This window comes from Fundulus heteroclitus, chromosome 16 (genome assembly GCF_011125445.2).
Source record: "Fundulus heteroclitus isolate FHET01 chromosome 16, MU-UCD_Fhet_4.1, whole genome shotgun sequence".
Lineage (NCBI taxonomy): Eukaryota > Metazoa > Chordata > Actinopteri > Cyprinodontiformes > Fundulidae > Fundulus > Fundulus heteroclitus.
The window spans coordinates 18,879,760-18,898,182 of record NC_046376.1 but is presented as its reverse complement, the minus strand read 5'-3'; the positions used below and the strand labels follow the sequence as shown (position 1 = coordinate 18,898,182).

Below are 18,423 nucleotides of genomic sequence, written 5' to 3'. Positions count from 1 at the left end.
AAGAAGCAGCAGCAGCAGCAGCAGCAGCGACCCAAAGAGCAGATCAGACCTCTGCTCTCGACATGGAGATGACTTCTAAGCTTCTGCTCCCCATCGTAGCCATCTCCCTCCTCGTCGCCTGCAGCCCGTCGGAGGCTTGGTACAAGCAGGTGGCCGGGCCGAACTACTACTCGGTGGGCCGGGCGTCCGGCTTGCTCTCCGGGATCCGGAGGTCGTCATCGTTCGCAAGGAGAGAGGAGTCCCCGTCGGAGAGCGGAGAGTCCGCCAGCAGCAGCAGCAGCAGCAGCAGCAGCAGCGTCCTGTCCCAGTTACTCTCCCATAACTCCGTGCTCAAGACCATGGTGAGCGGGAATTCATCCACGCAACCAACTTTTACATTAGAATTATTATTTTATTTTACTATTTTTTTGTTCTAGCTGATAACACCGCGCCACATTTCAGAAATGTAAAGGCGCTTTTCTGCCTTTACGAACGGAAATTGTCCATTCAGCACCCCTCTGATTTTTTGTTGTTGTTATTATTAGTACTTTATGTCATTCATATTGTCCCGAAATATGAGACTAATAGACTGATCTTAAATAAAAAAAATAATTTTTTTAAAAAGTTTCGTTTTAAAAAAGCGTGCAGCAAAATAGCTTATTTTTTATTTATTTTTTATTTTTTAAATAAAGCTGAGAAAGCCTAATGAACCATGTTGGATTCATATATTTTTCATGTAATTATGTGAAAAAAATGTAAATGTTTACTTTGCAAAATGTATTTAGGAAACTAAATTAATCCTAAATAACAAAGTTATTTAGGATAAATCTACAATATTGTCTTTCAGATATATAGATAAAAATTTGCAATAGGAGCCTTAATGTAAACTGGCTGTAACATAATTGGACTGTTGCTGCAGGTAAAGAATATTTGGTGGTGTGTAAAAGCAGCTTGAAACTTGTTAGCGTCAATCAAGCGCACAGTAGCACTCATGATTTTTAGATGGTTAAATCCTGACTTTCTGGTTATCTAATCTGTCTTCATTCTCTCCAAACAGCCTCTCTGCATCAAAGACATTACCCCAAACCTGCAGAGCTGTGAGCTCTTCCAGGAAATCAAGGGATCGCTGAAGTGCAAAGCAGAGGTCTTCCTCTCCCTGGACTCCTCAGACTGTGAAGGAGACTGATCGCTGTCCGTGGATCACGAAGGCTACTTCTTAAAAAAGGGACATTTTTGAAAGAAATGCATCTGTGTTAAATGTGACAGGTATCTTGATGGAAGAAGTCTGTTTTTCATGCACCATGCGCTAATGTTTTTTTTTTTCCTGATTTTATTTTTTTAGGATGAAATATGTCAAATTGTTTAAATGATACAGTATTAATGTTCATATTCGGTCTGAGTTTTCATCAATAAATGGATCATGCTGTGGATCTGGTTGAAAAATATTACACGCAAAACACATGGGTGTTGTTTGATTCTTCACATTTCATCACTTTGTCAATGGAGGAGCACGTAATGTTTTATTTAGCCTTTAAACGAGTTTGATCGTCATCCTGGAACTTACTCCCAAGGATACGATTTTCATTTTGGGATTTATTTTATTCACTAACTAGGAATGTTACACTTGAATATTGCGGGATTAAAATGAAATGTGAAACCAGCCACAAGAGGATGACATCGAGACAAAAAACATCACCAAGCCACAGCAACTTGGAAGACGAGTAATTAGTGTGTATTTAGCATTTAAAACACAGATTTTAAAAATAACAAACTCATCTGACATACATTGGGGAGGAATCCATTACTTCATCCCTCAAAGACCAAGAAAATAAATTTCTGATAAAAAAAAAAGATAATTGAAAAACAAATAGGTCCCACAGTAAGTTGCCGTTGTTTCTCTTTTCATTAACACACTAAATATTGACATGAAACCCCGCTGTAAGGTCAACCAGCCATGTCGTTGGTTAAATCTGTCCGTCAACCAAAGCAGAGTTAAAACGAAAATACTTAAAACCCCTTGAACTTTGCCATATTTTACCAATTACGTATTGTTGCATTTCCAGCTGCATTTAGGAATACATTTCTAATAGTTTGCGCAGGTAGGGAATTACATTTTTGCCCAGTCTTTGTAAAACAGCTCAAGTTCACTGAAAATGGATGAAGAGCGTCTAAACGGCAATGTTCAAGTCTTGCCAGAAATTCTCAGATGTCTAGGTTTGGACTGGACAATTTTAATACATGAATATATTTTCATGTAAACCATTGTATCTCTGCACCACAATTGCATCTTTTTGCTGCTTTTAACAGATTTTCCTCCAGGATTACCCACTACTAAGCTCCACCCATCTCCCCATCACCTTTGATCGGCTTCCCAGTACCTTTTGAAGAAATGCCCCACCACCAGATGATGCTGCCTGGACAGTGCTTTAACACGGGGATATTGTGTTCAGGGTAATCTGGAGTGTTCATTTTCAACCTCTCATAGCACTTTGACGCAAGCCAAAAAGTTCATTTTGAGTCCCCACATGTTTGTGCTGTCTCCTGGCACTTCTAATAGATTTCTTCTTGCTACTCATCCATGAAGAGCAGTTACAGGAAGGATACAACTCTATCCCTGACTTGGCTGCTGTGTCCCTTGGTCTTTATGATGCCGTTTGTTTGCCAATGTTCTGTCCTTCATTTTTTTTTATATTTGACAGGGACAGTATACATTAATTAGCATTCCTGCAAATTTACCAGAATTGGCCATCTTTTTTTTTTTTCCATCTGTTGTCCCTGGACAGATCTTAAAGTTGTCTACCTAAAAACACAACAGTAAGAGTTTTACAGTGAACAATACAAATATAAAAATAAATAAAAACAGCTATAACTCTTCAAAACGTGTTTAAAAATACAGAGTATATACACCAGAGACACAAATGGCTGCATGGTTTGGTTATGGAAGACACATACAATTAATGCTGACATGTCTGATGTGTTACGAGCCAGTTTTTTTAGATGCTTTATAAAAAGAGTGTATGTTGTGAGTTCTCTGATGTTCTGAGGGACAGAGTTCCACTTCATAGAACGGCTGTATCTATATAGAGATCAACTGACACATTTCTAGTCTCTGTTTAATAGGTAACTCCTAACGGCATTAGGTCGCAACAGATTATTTATGAGCATCGGTGTATAGACAGCCGAGTAAACGGGCAAACCAAATTCAAAATATTTGCACTGTGGACTCTGGATTTTTTTTTTTTTTGTTAGTTATTTTTTTTGGTATGGACCCATTTGTGTCTTTAATTAAAGATAACTAATTTGCCTCCCTCCAGTTAAACACCAAGGGGGGGATATATATATATATATATATATATATATATACACACATACACATACATACACACACACCCCTAAAATCCACCCAAAGATAACACCAACCTGAATTCAGACAATGGGGCATATGGGGAAAATCGGACGAGGTGACCAATTGCAGACTGCAGTCTGTGCTGTTTATAAATGTTATACATGGAAATTACTGGAGCTGGGATGCTTAAACTACTGAATAACTGTTGTTGTTTTTTTCACCCCTCTGGCAGGAGGTTAGTATAGACAAAGAAAGAGAGAGATTATCTGGAATTAAATATTTTATTTAAAAAGCATCATATTAAAAACAGCACAGTTTAAAGAACTGTTGTCAAGTGAAATAAAAGTTGAAATAAATAAAAAGCTTAAATAAATAAAAATAGAATTAAAATGATAAACAATGCTTAAACATAGAGTATAGAGGAGTCCTAGAACAGCTGGACAGCTGCCAGGTTTTCCTTGATGATCTGATCAATGACCATGTGGAAGACCTCCCTCATGCTTTCAGTGTCGGTGGCCGTGGTGAAGTGCTGGTACACAGGCCTGGTTGAGTCCACGTTGCAGGCTGCGAAAACGGCAGCAAGATGGCGGGCGGCAGCATCCACGTCACAGTCTGCTCCTAGATGGGGGCGAAGGAGGAAAATGTGTTTGTCTCCTCACAAACAGTTTATTCACTTCATGAAATATAAGACACCACAAAGCATCGGCACTTTTTTCGCCCCCTCAAAATCCAAATGCATGAAACATGAAAACACAGAGAACCCCTGAAAATGAGCCTGAAATGATGCATCACCATGACCCTGTCCAAACACATAATATGAACAATGTATGTCAATCTGTATGCACAAGGATGTCTGTTTATCAAATCAGCAGATGCGATGTCGCAGGAATCCAAAGAGCTGCATTTGTAAACAACTTTCAGTCGTGGGAACAAACCAACATGGCCATGGCAGGACTGAAGAGGCCATTTTCTGTTTTGTCTAATGTATTTTTTAATGCGTCACTCATTTTACAAATGGAATCTAATATGGCAAATTCAAAACACCATGAAATCAGACCAGATGCTTGAATTGGCTTTAGCCTAAGACATTCAGAGAAAACAAATTATCTGGATGATTTTAGTTTACCTTGATAGCATGAAAGATAAAACCTCAAGTGTCTCCTAGAGTGCAGGATCTTCTCCCGGAAAAGATCGGTTTTGTTCAGGAACAAAAGCTGTAAGATAATCAGAGGGGAAAACAGTATAAGAGATATGTTCCAAAACACAAAAAAATTGTGTTTAAAATTTGAATTAGTTTTAAATTAACGTAGCAGAAGAAAATAACACAATTACCAAAGAAAATGAAAAGTAAAAAATAAAATAAAAAAATACAAACAATATGTTCAAAGGAGCAGGTATGAAAAACTATAACCATTTTAACCCCTCCCCTTTTCCAGCAACATCATTCTAATGACTTCCTAGTCCTAGACATATTAGTTTGTTTAGAAACATAACACTTTCATAGTTCCATCCAATATATCCATAATTGTTCGAGTGCTTTTCATATTTACATGCCAGTAAAGTGTTAGTAATTTCAATCATAATTGTCAAATTTTTTTCAATTTGATGATGATATCATCATCATCATCATCATCATCATCATCAATAATAATAACGTGAATGACTAATATTAACAAGAGCAACAATAAACTAACAATAACAGCAGTAATAACTGAATATTTACATCACATATTTTTACGCTGTGATCATCTTCTTGAATAATGGTTTAACCTTTTTTTATGTTGGACATTGCTTTATCTCCACATTTGAATTGCAATAATTTTGAGCCCACATACCAATACACAAAACTCTCTTGTAGTTCTGACTTATCAAAATTTAAACTCAAAATTGTCCCTCGTGTTACAAAGTCCTTCCTTTTTTTTTTAGGAAAAGATAATTTGTTTACATTGTATGAATGGTGCAACAGAATAATACAAAATAAGAAAATAATCAACCTTAGGGATTACTCTCATTCTTCATTTTTGTAATGTTAACGACAGTACAGTAGTAAAGTTTTTATAATATTTCCCCACAGAACTGCACATCAACTCAAGGTAAAGCTAGAGAACAGTAAAAAATGTGTAGAGCTTTTTTGTCCAGGACCTGTTTGGGTTTATGCAATATAAAAAAAAAAAAAAAAAAAAAAAAAAACTTTTGACAGTTTACTTTGTGTATGTCCAAATTGGGGTTTCCAGATTGTTTTATCATCAACAATGAACCAAAGAAATGTATATTCATGTACTCTAATTATTTACTCCCATGAGCTGTATCTGGATTTCTATATTTGATCCACAGTTTCCAAATAGCGTTATTTTTTATGTTTTGGTCAGATCCATCAAACCTTATTTTCAGTAACTTCATCTTTTTTTTTACATAATCAAACCATTGCTCACCATCATATCCAACAAAAAAAATATATGCATCATCTGCAAATAACATACTTCACATGTTTGATTTATATGCATTAAAACAAAATTTAGGCCCCAACACTGACCCTTGAGAAACCTTATAAGCAATTAAGTACATCCTGTTTTTTATTCCCACTCTCTGTAATCCCGAATATTTCAAGTTTATTAATAAATCATGATTGTGTCAAATGCCTTTTCATCGTCTAGAAATACTCCTGTAACAAGCTTTTTATTATCGATTCTAGATGTAATTTCTTCTATAGACTAATATGGCTTATGTCCTTCATAGTTTGATCTAACCCCGTACAGACTTTCCTGATCAGTTTACACTTTTCCGTGAATGATTCCAGTTGATTATTAAACAACCTCTAATATTTCTGGAAATTGCCAAAGCAGAAAAAAAAAAACAGTCTGTAATTGGTGAAGTGATGTTGGTCCACCAGTTATAAGCAAATGTGACAGTAGTGAACGATAGAAAGAAATTAAAATGCAACTGAAATAGCTCTCCAACTGTAGGATTTTCGTCATTTTCACGTGGATCGTGGCTTCTTAAAAGCCTGAGTCACAATTCAAAGCATGACTCACAGCTGGGCTGTGCAAGCAAGATGGATCAGTATCAACTGTCAGCAGTCAAACTGTGTAAAGTGAGTATTTGAACATGAAATGGCCAGAGTCAACTGTAATGTGTTTGCTGTGTGGCCTATTTACTGTAATCTCTCTCAAAAGAAATCTGCTGCTAGAGAGCTGCAGTAAAACTGAATAGAACTGTTCGCCCCAAGCCCTCAAACTAGAAAAGAACAGCCCAGGTTATTCAGATGAAAAAACAAATAAAAATACCGCAGCTGTTGCAAAATTTATACTATTAGGACAAAGAATTTAATAGACAATATATACATTTCATACATGCATGTTATTTTTAAATTACATATTACACTTCACTAAGAAAATTCTTCAAAAGAATAGCTTTCAAAACAAACAAAAACATTTATTTAAAGTGTATCATATTTATATAGAAATGTGTTCTCACCAATTATTTTACATGGTCAATTTTACATCACTATGCATTAGTTAAATACAGAGATAGAAAAGATCCCAATTTTATATTCCTAAACAACCCTTTTCATACAGTGTCCTAGACCATTGAGTATCTGTTTGTTTTCTTAGTATTCGAGTGTTTTCTTGAGTTATAGAAGCAAATCATTAAAATGCTAAAATCTCACATGCAATTTAATTGTATTTTATTTTCTGAAGACTGTTGTTGCACCTTTAAATTGTTGTAGTCAATTAGTCTAATTTAGGTTTTATTGAGTAGATTATTATCTATTATTAAATTATTATTCCCTACTAATTATTATTCCCTACTACCTATTCTTTTATCGTGAAGTTTTTTTCCTTATCATTGTAATGTGTTTTCTAATAATTGTTTAAATTACTTGGCCATGTGTAGAACCTCAACTAATGCTTTAACAGTATTTGAGAAATAAACTGACTTCACCTGACACCAACTTTCATTATATATATATATATATATATATATATATATATATATATATATATATATATATATATATATATATATATATATATATATATATATATATATATATATTTTTTTTTTTTTTTTTTTTTTTTTTATTTGATCTCACTTGGTAGTCATAATCTGAGTGACCCCTTGCTGGTTGATATTACACTCATAATACCCTTTTTTCAGGAGGTCTTGAGTAAATTATAGAAAATGTCGAAAATGTATTTAAGCTAATTCAGTTAAAAAAAAGGCAGGTATGAAACATCGCCATCCTAGATATTTCACTGTGATGGAGTCCTTTTCGTACCTCAACAAGTCAGGCAAAGAACGGCCAAAGTAAAAGGTACAAAATGCTGATTGGGCAAAACGATAAGCACCAAAGAGGATTTAGTTATTGTTTACAGCTTCACTTCTTGTCTAAGCCAATGGCATTCTGATTGCACTCTGCAGAGCAAATCAGATCTAACACCAAATACATGCATGCGGACTTGGTCTCCTGGTGAAGGAGTTTACTTTAGTTTATTAGTGCTATAAGAAGTTTCCCTCATTATGCACATGGTAGATGACCAAGGAGAACAATTGACCTGTGTGATTAATTATAATTCAAAAGTACCTCTGAGAAACCCTGTTTGATCATCAAATCCAACATAATTAAAGTTCCTGTCCAAATAGGAAATTAAATATCAAGTAATCTCCAGCCACACCATAGTTCTGTTATTTCCAACCACCTCTTTTTCCACAGTGCAGAGACAAAATGAATGAGCCCCATAGCATTTAGAAGAAAAGCACTTAAAATGATTCAAGCGTAAGATAGCTAAAAGGCAATACAGACCTTCATACCTTGAGACAACTGCAGAAACTGATAAATTATCAATATTTTTCTAACTGGTCATGGTAACTTTGTACATTCCAATAAAATTTGTCTTCTGGATTTAACCTAATCCTTAGAGAGAGCAGGGGGCTGCCACTGTGCGACTATGATGGGGCTCACGGTTTTGCTCAGGGACCCTGGGTGACAGCCTGCGGGGATCGAAACAGGGAACTTGCAGCCTGTCTGGGATGCAAGCGCCATGGAAAGACCACCGTTCCCTAATGAAACTTCCTGCCACAACCAAGATTTGAACCTAGGTTTCCTGCATGTACACCATGACTGCACACAAATCGTTTCTGTCCATTTAACCAGACCAACTCAGCGACAGCAGAAAATAGACGCCGCAGCTGTAAAACATGGTAGCAGCAATCTAGAATGTGTATGCCAATTATGCCCATTAGATACAATCAAAGCTTTGTCATGCTCTGTTTGCTTAGCTTGTAAGATTACTTAAAAAGCCAATCAGTGCACCTGACTCTCTGTCATATTTAGCATGGTGTGAAAATAGAGAATAGCAAGAAAGGTTAGGGCTAAACACGGTGCTGTCCAAAAGGTTATATACCCCCTTAAATGATTTATTGCTATCTTATGTGGTTTTGTCTGACATTTCGAAGCAAATTACGGCAAAATGCTAAGAAATTGATGCACCATTTTCAAAAATGCTTACAAACAGAGACCTGAAAAAAAAATGTAGTGTGCTTTTACCCGCTTGTAGACTTTGTACTTTGTGAAACCATCTTTTGCTGTAATTCTTTTTTTCCTACAACTGTTGGTCTTTTGGGTTCAGTCTCTGTCATGCTTGCACATCTAGAGACTGACAATTTTGCCCATTCTTTGCAAAACAGCTTAAACTCAGATGGCTTAGATGGGGTGTGTCTTATCAGCCATTTTTAAGAATTGCCAAAGATGCTCAGTTAGATTTTGGTCCTGACTTTGACTCTGTAATTTGGACCTTGAGTCTGTAATAAAAATCCATCCATCCATCCATCCATCCATCCATCCATCTATGGTTTACCAGTCTTGATCTAAGCCACTCCATTGTAGGTCAGGCTGTATGTTTAGGGTTGTTCTTCTGCTGGCAGGTGGACCTCCACCCCAGTCCCAAGTCTCTCGCAGCCTCTAACAGGCTTTCCATCCAGTAATACCTTGTATTTAAGCTCCATCTGTATTTCCATCAACTATGATGAGTTCCTATGTCCTCCCCAAAAGCATCCTCACAACACTGCTATCACAACAGTTACAGTTTTTAACGGTGTGGATGCCATGTTCAGGGTGTTGTGTTAATTTTCTGCCACACACAGAAGTTTGCACGTTTTACCAAAAGTTCAGTTTTCGTCTTATCTGATCAAAGCTCCTTCTTCAAACATGTTTGCTGTGTCCCATTAATGGCTTGTGGTAAACTACAAAAAAGGGGGCTCAACATTTTTCTTCTTACCACTGTTATAAGGACCAGATTTTTGCAGTGCATGACTAAATCAATGCCCTGACAGTTCCCTCCCGAGACAGGGATATCTGCAGCTCCTCCAGAGTTGGCATGGCACTCTTAACTGCTTCTATGAGCAATGATCTCATTGTCAGTCAGTTTAGGCGGATTTGGTTTTGGTAGTTTAGCAAATGCAATGGATCAAACAGTGAATGGTTAGAGGCTTAAACAGAAAATATGTTTTAACCTAACTGTGTTTTAAACTTCAAACTTTATCCCTGACCAGTCAGCTGCGTTCCTCAGTCTTCATTATTCTCCTTGATCATTAATGTTCTTTGACAAACATCTGAGGCCTTCACAGAACAGAGGCTCTTAGGCTGAGATTAATGACATGCAGGTGAACTCCATTTACTATTCAGGTGAATTGTGAATGCAGTTGTACCTCACAGTCTTCAGATTGCAAATAAAGATAAACTTACCAGTGAGGTTTTCTGGAAGACTGCGTTTGTGCAGACTGATGAAAACAGTTCCAGACTTTCCTGAAGCCGATTCTATTAACAGAGCACGAGAGCAGGTAGATTGAGCAAAGAAAACTAAATAAGTCCGAAATAAAAAAGGCAACTGTTCATATAGTTTAAACACTTTAACGACATACCACTGATGGATCCTCCAACAACGTCTGATCATAGCTGCTGAGGGCCACGACGAACAGCAAGGCGTGAACGGAATCAAAGCAGCTCAGCCACTTTCTCCTTTCACTTCGCTGGCCACCAACATCAAACAGTCTGCCAACAAGCAACAACTAAAGTCAAGATTTATTGGGGAAAAAAAAGGCTCAAAATTATAGCAAAGACTTAAGTATTGAAGGAAATTTGTGAAGTAAACCAAACATCTAAAGCGTATGAAATTAATCCGCAGGTGGGGTGAACTAATACCGAAAGTAATCTTTGTTTACAAAGCAATTTCATTCACCATCAAGTGCACTAAAGCGATAAAAAAAAAGTCAACACTATTCAAAAATACTGAAGGCATCGGTTTCAACATTGTGGCACCGGGTGAACCTGAGGGTCTGGGTGACACAGATAATGAGTTTCCATTTGGGCCAAAGAGTCTCCAGGTGCAAGATTGCCATTTGTCACCGGCGACGAGGCATTTATCCTGTGAGTCAGTTTTACCAAGCTGGAGGAGAAGTGCTTACTGGAGTGACAGCAGCAGTTAAAGTGGTGGAAAAGGAAAACAAAAAATTTTAAAAATAAAGAAATCACTGCAGCTTTTCCGTGCAACCAATTTAAAAAAAGGTTAGAGCCTGTCACTTAGTGAGAAACTTTATCCGACTAAAACTTAATTAGATAAAATATGCAACATGTGTAATTGCACAGATCATTTGGCTACTGTAACTGCCCTAATGTTTAATTATGTGATGCCTCTTGGTCACGTGTTTTATGCATCTGGTTTTGTATTTTGTATTTGTTGTATGCGTTATGCTGCTGTCTCGGCCCGGTCACTCTTGAAAAAGAGGTTTTAATCTCAATGAGTTATTAACCTGGTTAAATAAATGATACCTACAGTATTTTCATAAAACAAAAACAATACCAAAAAGAGAGAAATAATGATCTGAAACAGTAGAAACTTTAGAAATCAGATATTAGAAATAAAATCAGTTAAACTGCTAAAGTATACTCAACTTCTGATTATATCATGTTTTTTTTTTATTACACTTCTAATTCAGCATAGGAGGTCTATGGAGGTTCTAACACATGGCCCACATATTTAATGATGTCTGTGTCCAAGAAAGGTAGGCTAAGCACTTGAGGAAATGTGTCTGATTAGAAAAGAAGAGTTTAAATGGTTCTCTGTTACGCATCTCCAGATTTGTTTGAATGTTCCTGGATCACCGGAAAGTTTGAGGCCATCAATATTTCATGTCCGACTCGTCGCCGGGAGGCGTCCCCTTGCCCGGTTCACCGTCAAAAGCTTGTTCTGTTTTCTGTTGAAATCCCTAAAGGGGTTGTTGGGGAGTCTTCAGTGGTTCAATAACTCAGTGAGACTGCAGCAAGTTTTCATTGTGGATATAGATCAAGATGTCGGTTTTATTGACTGGCCCATTGTCAGTCAGATCAGTTATTTTCTTACATTTTCAGTCATTTTAGTAGTCATCCTGAAGACCACGAAATATGTCAGCATATATGTTCTTAGTCTCAAAAATAGGCTTGAGAACATCTGTCGACTAAACTTCAGTAACTAAGGCTTTTGTGTGTGTGTTTTCTGTGTCTGCGACGTCACCTTTTTATTTAATAAAACAGTGCCTCAGCTAACAATATTCTGTCATAATCGCTACCCATAACTAATGTAATGACCTTTACTGTAGTCTGTGTTGAGTTAATGTTAATTAGTTAACACAAGAAGGGCTTCAGGCCTGACAGACCACCCTTCTACACTTCAACCAATTGTTCCATTTATTGATGTGATTTAAAGTTGTTTGATTAGTGATTTAAATGACCTAGTTTTAAAATTCCATTACTTAAGATTAAGGCCCATCTTAAAGTCACAATGATCTAGTTTGCTATATAAATTTAAAAGATGGAAAAAAAAGAAGAAAATAAATAATCAACGCACCCTCGCAAGAAAGTATTATTTTTATTTAATAAATCTTCTGTATGTCTAGTGGTGGGGAATTTATTACTACTAAATGCAAATGAGCTCATTTTTCAGTCTTCACCTTGGAAGAAAGTCGAAATAATGTGGTGTTTATTATTAAGTCTTACCTAAAGATTGTTTCATCGACTTGAAACTGTGTCTCAATGATGCCACAGGTCCTCACTCTGACTCTCAGGACATCCGTCTCAGTGGGAACGTAGTTTAGGGAGATGATTCGACTTATGTTCTGAAAGAAACTACAGAGGACGGGGAGAACAAGAAGCGATTTACTAATATATACATAAACTGTATACAGAAACCTTTTTTTTTTGTCTTTGGCTTTTAATATTCTTTATGAATTCTTAAGCAACATCACCTCACATACGGAGGAAACATTTTGATAACAGAAAAATGTGATTACAAGATGATGGATTATTTCCACAAAAGGTGCAATAATATCCACAGGATAAATGCAGCCAAGCTTTCACCGCTCCTACAATACATAAACCTGTAGGGAATGTCATCTAAACTATACTATAACAAGTTTACCTACCTAAATATGATATTATGGTACTTTAACACTTTCAACCACTGGACAATGTTGAGAATAAAAATACTTTTGCTGCTGTATTCATAACACCTGAAAATTGCTAACACCCTAACCCAGATAAATGGGGAAAAGCCCTTTACTGTACCGCAGGACTGAACTTTGCAATTCCGAGAGTCGCCTGCAATGTCATCTAGGATCAAAAGAAAAAGCAGGAGCAGTCTCATTTCTTGGAAGCGTAAGTGAGAATAGAAATCTTTCCATGAAACTCTGATTCAAGATGTGTCATGAGAGTCATGCCTGAAATCCCACGATGTGTCTCAATATTGTAAAGAGGGAAATATCTGCAGACTTTTACGGGCAAGTAGCCAAAATCAGACTTGGAAATTAGAATTAAAATTTTGATATTATTCAACTGTTTATCAAAACAATTATTGTTCTTTGTCAAAATGCAGCTTTTTTTTTTTTTTAAACCCACTGTGAATTTTTTTCCTTTTGTTGTGATCCATTGAGAAAAGAAGGTTATCCTGCATTTTTAGCAGATTAACCTGCTTTTATTATATACTCATACAATGTCAATTGGAATGCATTCTATTTTAATTTGGATTTCTAGTTAATTAGTAGTGAATCTGAAGTTATGACTAAACCAGAATAACTTTAAATTTATTAGAGCCGAGTTCTATACATCTAGATATAGATTGGACCCGTTTCTCATGTAAAATGCCCTCAAGATGTTGCTGTAAAACTGCATCACATAAAGTGAAGCAAAACTGAATTTACTTCATCCAAGAATTTGAACGGAAAAGAAACACCTGCCACAACTTGATGCCATTTAAAACATCCCCTGATCGCTTAGATCCTTGCATTTATAAAAATGCTTAATGAGAAACGTTTCCTTAAACACAACTTATAACCACAGATAACTCACTGTAAAAATCTTTTAGCAACATTAACCACTCTCTTCAAGCCCACGCTACCATCAGAGAAGTCATTTTACACATTTGGGTGCCTGGGGAAGTCAAGTGTGTCACGACACAGTCTAATCCAACATTTCTGGAGGGAGAAATCAATGGTCGGGTCCTGCAAGGTGAGCTCACTGAAAGAGAGCCAGGCGAGTCTCGTATAATCCCCCAGCAACCGACTTTATCGAGTTCCAGTAATGAAGCTGTCACACCTCCGTCCTTTCTCCGTCTGACCACCTGGAGTAGATTTTATCTTGACTGATCGGCTCCCTGTTGCCTCAAAGATAAGAAGTTCAATTCTGCCCACTGAGTGCGCGTTTATTTAAAAAGGCTAATTTCTTCTTTCACTCAAGACCCCCCCACAATTCAACATTTCACCAAATGACCACTTCAACATCCGGCCTGAACCAGATATTGTTTTGCACAAGTGCAAATTTGGGATGGCATTTATGCAAACGTATTCCATTATTTATACAATGATGAGAAACAAAAGCCCTTAAAATTACTAAACACTGAGCACAAAGCAGCAAGGTAGAATTTCGTGACGCTGTGTAGGCCACTCTGCTGTTATGTAATTGGCCATGCAATGATGCTCTTTCAAGAGCTAAAGGACGGAGAGTGGGGGAAACCAGGTGTGGCTCGAACGAAAACATAACAGAACAAATGTGTAACAAAAGTATTTGTAACACGGCTTCACATTTCCTCATCTTAAGTCAACTTGAAGATATTTCACTGGACTTATGTGAAAAAGCAACTCAGAGTAAAACAGATGTGAAGCAGAAGAAAACATGTATTTTAGACTTTTTTTTAAAGAGAAAAATCTGAAAAGTGTGGCATGCACTTGTATTAAGCCAACTTAATCGATACCTTAATTGATAACAAAAATGAAAATCTTGGTGCACGTACAAAGTCCAATGCGTGGCTAAAAGTTAGCATTGCACCTAACCCTCTTCATGGTGAAACACTGCAATGGCAGCATCATGCCATGGGGATGTTTTTATGAAGCAGGGACAAGGAAGCTGGTTGGAGATTATGAGAAGATAGATGGAGCTAAATACATGGCATTCATAGAGGTAAACCTTTTACAGACTGAAAACCATTAAAGACTGGGGCGGAGGATCACCTTCCAGAGGGACAAATCAAAACATGCAGCCAGATCCACAATAAAATGGTTTAAATCCATGCAGAGTCCTGTTTTAGAATGGCCTAGTCAAAGTAAACACCTGAGCCTATCTGTGTAGTTGTGGCAAGGCTTGGAAATACATTTTCACTTCTCTAGATTTGATCAAACCTGACCTATTTTGCAACATTTATTTAGGGGAACTAAACAAATGGCATGTTTTTAAGATAATTTTATATTTGTGCTATTTTTCCTTTAAGTTCACAGTAGCACAGTAACTTGTCCTGGTATTTCACATGAGTTATCTGGATTTTAATCCTCTTCAAAGCAATGCCAGTTTTACAGCTAAAATAATAAAAATCATGAAACCTTTAGCTTACATTACCTTTAGCTGCAGCTCCACGCATTCATATGCTGCAATTTAGCTTCTCATTAAACATCAAAATAGTCTCTTTCATCATTTTCCCCACCCCCCCATCTGCTCCACCCTAATTCCTCTCCACATGGATATCGGCAAACAGTTCTTTTTTTAATTTGATGTGGTTCCAATTAGGCCTCCTGTTCCACAAATGTCACGCAAATCATTTCCTGTCGGGAGTTATTCTCAGCGCTGCCTCCACCATTTGCTCTCTATTGACAAGATGTGGCTACACACTTCTTACTGGGCAATTTCCCTTGACATTTCCACCGTCGGTCATAATTGGGAAGGGTCCGTGCAAATGTAAAACCAACTGGGGTTGATGTACTCACTAGAGGGCAGAGTCGTTGAGCTCGTACTCGTATCCTCTGGCTGCGGCGGCCCTCACCCCTTGGTCGGCCCAAAGGGCGCAGAAGGCTTGCGCCACAAAGGGGAGCAGCTCCTGGTCGTCTCCCAAACACTGGCTGCAGGACAGAATGGAGCGGGCCTGGATCTGATTTAAATATGCAAAACATTAACCCATCTCTGTTAAAAATATAACGCCAGGACTTAAACTCAAAATATATAAGATATGCATTGCAGTCTGCACAAACCTAAAGTAAAAATGGAACAGTTTTTTCGGTTGTCATCGCTGCGTTTTGCAGTAGGGTGTTCTGTAATTATGATGTGTTTTGGCTTACAGACAATGGAAACCCAAGATTTACACCAGGGCAATTAAAAAAAATTAACGAAGCGATGTTATGTTATATTCACAATCATGGGAAAGGCTGATGACGTCCCATTTGTCCAGCTACAGTTACAGGAAGGCCCTTCTCTAGGAAGGTGAGCCAATAAGCATCTTTGCCAAAGTGGATGATTATTCCCTGAGTGCCTTTTGATGGAAAGTTTAGTTTAGATAAAGTAGCTTGCATAAACAAGAGGGATAACCAAAAATTTTAGAGAATTGTGAAGCAAACCCCCGTTGTGTGTTTTTGATCTCGGTTAACTGGGCCTGGACTGCAGCAATGCTTTAAGAGCAAACACATGCAGACATTTCCAGGACTTACGCTATGACTATTACATTCGTCGTGCTAAGCCATTATTCAAATAGAAACAATGTGAGAGAAGGGCTTTACCTGGGTGAATAAAAGTAACAGGAATGGAGGGACTCTTTTTTTAGTATTGAGGAGAAGATGAAATATGCCACACCCAACAATGCAGACAAGCTGAGGGCACCATTAAAGCTATCTGGGCTCCCTGTACACCTCAGCAGAGCCACGGGCTAATCTTCTTCATGCAACGCAGTAATTCATGCAGAAGGCATGCACATACTGGCATTTCTGTAATTAAACTACTTTTGTAATTAGACTTGGGTTATCATCCAATTGTCTGAGAAACAGAATATTTGGCTTTCATTAGCCGTAGGTCACAATCATCGAGATTAACAGAAATAAACCCTTGAACATTATTGCCGTTTGCAGCAAATCTATGCGAGTTTTGCCTAAATTATATAAATAACTCTATGAAGACAGTCTAATTTATTGAGGCACAGATCTGTCTGAATTTGAAAGGTTCCCCACTGATATCTGGAATCTAATCAAGTCTTGTGAAGGATTCCCGTTGGGCACAGATGAACGACTTTGATGCTTCAATGTCTCGCTGAAAGCCAGAACAACCAAATGTGACGAGTCAGCAACGCGCCCTCACAGTGCATCATAGAGGCAGACGCTTCGTTTCTCTCATTTAAGCACACTGTAAAAACCGAGAATTAAATCAGCAACACCGGTACCAATGATGACATGCCTTACACAGATAGAGAGGGACATCTAGTGTAGAAACTAGGAGGCACACTGAAATCAAAGCAGCGAGCGCCACGGGTTCCTGCGGCTCACCTTGTTCTTCTTGTTGGCGAGGTTTATCCGCAGCTTGCCCATTCCTTGCAGAACAATCTTCATGGAGGTCAGAAGGTTATCCAACACTGCAGGCTTTGAAAACATTTCTCTTTATCCCAATGCGATTAGAAAGAATCGACTCTGGTTTAGAGCTATAAAAAGGTTAGGTAGGTGAAGGTTAGAGGCCGCTTTGAGTGTTTGGTACCTTGAAACTAAGAAGTTCCTGGTTGGAGAAGCCCCGGCTGTGCATGATCTTGATCTGTCTGATTATTGTGCTCTTTCCACTCTCTGCAGCTCCTGCCACGCAAACCGAACACATTGTTTCAGGACTGACAGCGGAAGTATTTGACCGCAACTAAAGGATGCAACATAAACGCACCAAGCATGAGGATTTTTATTACATCCCTTTCAGCCCTGGCTTGTTCACAAAGGTCCTGTTCGATTACAGAGCTCTTTATTTTGGCTTTCTTATTCTCCTCTGAGATATCCTGCTGGAGGCACAGTCCCATGCAGATCTGAGGGGAAACAGCAACATTTCCCCATTTAAATCCCAGTGATGTCTAAATAACCTAAAACAAAAAGGCAAATATCTGGCTGAGTCTATTGCAAAACAATTAAAAATAATTTTCTCTAACAGATATGTCAATCAGTGCTTCATTGGTGCATAGTTAAACTGAAAAAAATATGAAGAATATGACATCTAGAAACAGATGTTCTAAAGAGTACCTAATTCAGTAACCATAGGGAGTTCAAAAAGGAGGTGACTGGGAAACCAAAACAATTTCCTCATCTCAAACTTCAGGCAAAACCTTCTGAAGTTGGCATTTTATCAAACACATTTTGCTGCTTACCTTTAGAGGCAGAGGGAGAATTTTTATACAACAAAACATCCCTCTTTTGTTGATATTCGTCTTTCCAGCTGCTTTTTTTTTTGTTGTTCTTGATGTCAAGCAAACAAAACAAAACAAAAAAAACGGCGATGGTAATCGGTCTAATTAGAAACACACTAGTCCAGCTTTCTGTCAAAATAAAAGCCCATCACACTTAGAAAGGTGAGTCCCTGCAACATAAAATTGGCAAGCTTTTTCTCCCAGCTTGTGATGTTCATGTGTAGGATTTTAAACTCATCCATCGTTATTTATTATGATATATTTATGATTATTAAATATATCATAATCATATTTATGATGATTATTATGATATATTTATATATATATATATATATATATATATATATATATATATATATATATATATATATACATATAATTGATCAT

General features: G+C 37.4%; 2 protein-coding genes across 4 annotated transcripts; one reads left to right on the top strand and one right to left on the bottom strand.

Moving 5' to 3' along the window:
• LOC118566476 (neuropeptide B-like) lies at positions 1–1,436 on the top strand. Its single transcript, XM_036148735.1, has 2 exons — positions 1–341; positions 1,037–1,436. Exons 1-2 carry the CDS (start codon positions 63–65, stop codon positions 1,163–1,165), a joined length of 408 nt encoding a protein of 135 aa, XP_036004628.1. The 5' UTR covers positions 1–62; the 3' UTR covers positions 1,166–1,436.
• Positions 1,437–3,599: 2,163 nt separating this feature from the next.
• LOC105936194 (guanine nucleotide-binding protein G(o) subunit alpha-like) lies at positions 3,600–18,193 on the bottom strand. 3 transcript variants are annotated; one of them, XM_021323749.2, is made up of 10 exons: positions 17,998–18,193; positions 17,526–17,715; positions 17,352–17,443; positions 17,147–17,239; positions 15,608–15,768; positions 12,357–12,485; positions 10,247–10,376; positions 10,071–10,142; positions 4,452–4,539; positions 3,600–3,943 (listed from the first exon to the last, which is right to left on the bottom strand). In XM_021323749.2, exons 2-10 carry the CDS (start codon positions 17,653–17,655, stop codon positions 3,753–3,755), a joined length of 1,086 nt encoding a protein of 361 aa, XP_021179424.2. In that variant the 5' UTR covers positions 17,656–17,715; positions 17,998–18,193; the 3' UTR covers positions 3,600–3,752. The 3 variants fall into 3 exon arrangements, with proteins under 3 accessions (XP_021179424.2, XP_012732356.2, XP_021179425.2); XM_012876902.3 differs by having other exon boundaries at positions 17,526–17,661; positions 17,998–18,191; XM_021323750.2 differs by lacking the exon at positions 17,526–17,715 and having other exon boundaries at positions 17,998–18,191.
• Positions 18,194–18,423: the final 230 nt, after the last annotated feature.

What these genes read in the sequence shown, in the direction of transcription:
- LOC118566476 (XM_036148735.1), top strand. Translation starts at nt 63, where the DNA reads ATGGAGATGACTTCTAAGCTTCTGCTCCCCATCGTAGCCATCTCCCTC. An exon ending in ACTCCGTGCTCAAGACCATG is followed by an intron (nt 342 to 1,036) that starts GTGAGCGGGAAT and finishes CTCTCCAAACAG; the next exon opens with CCTCTCTGCATCAAAGACAT.
- LOC105936194 (XM_012876902.3), bottom strand. Translation starts at nt 18,036, where the DNA reads ATGTTTTGTTGTATAAAAATTCTCCCTCTGCCTCTAAAG. An exon ending in GTCGATGAAACAATCTTTAG is followed by an intron (nt 10,377 to 12,356) that starts GTAAGACTTAAT and finishes GCTTGTTGGCAG; the next exon opens with ACTGTTTGATGTTGGTGGCC. An exon ending in TTATCTTTCATGCTATCAAG is followed by an intron (nt 3,944 to 4,451) that starts GTAAACTAAAAT and finishes GCCCCCATCTAG; the next exon opens with GAGCAGACTGTGACGTGGAT.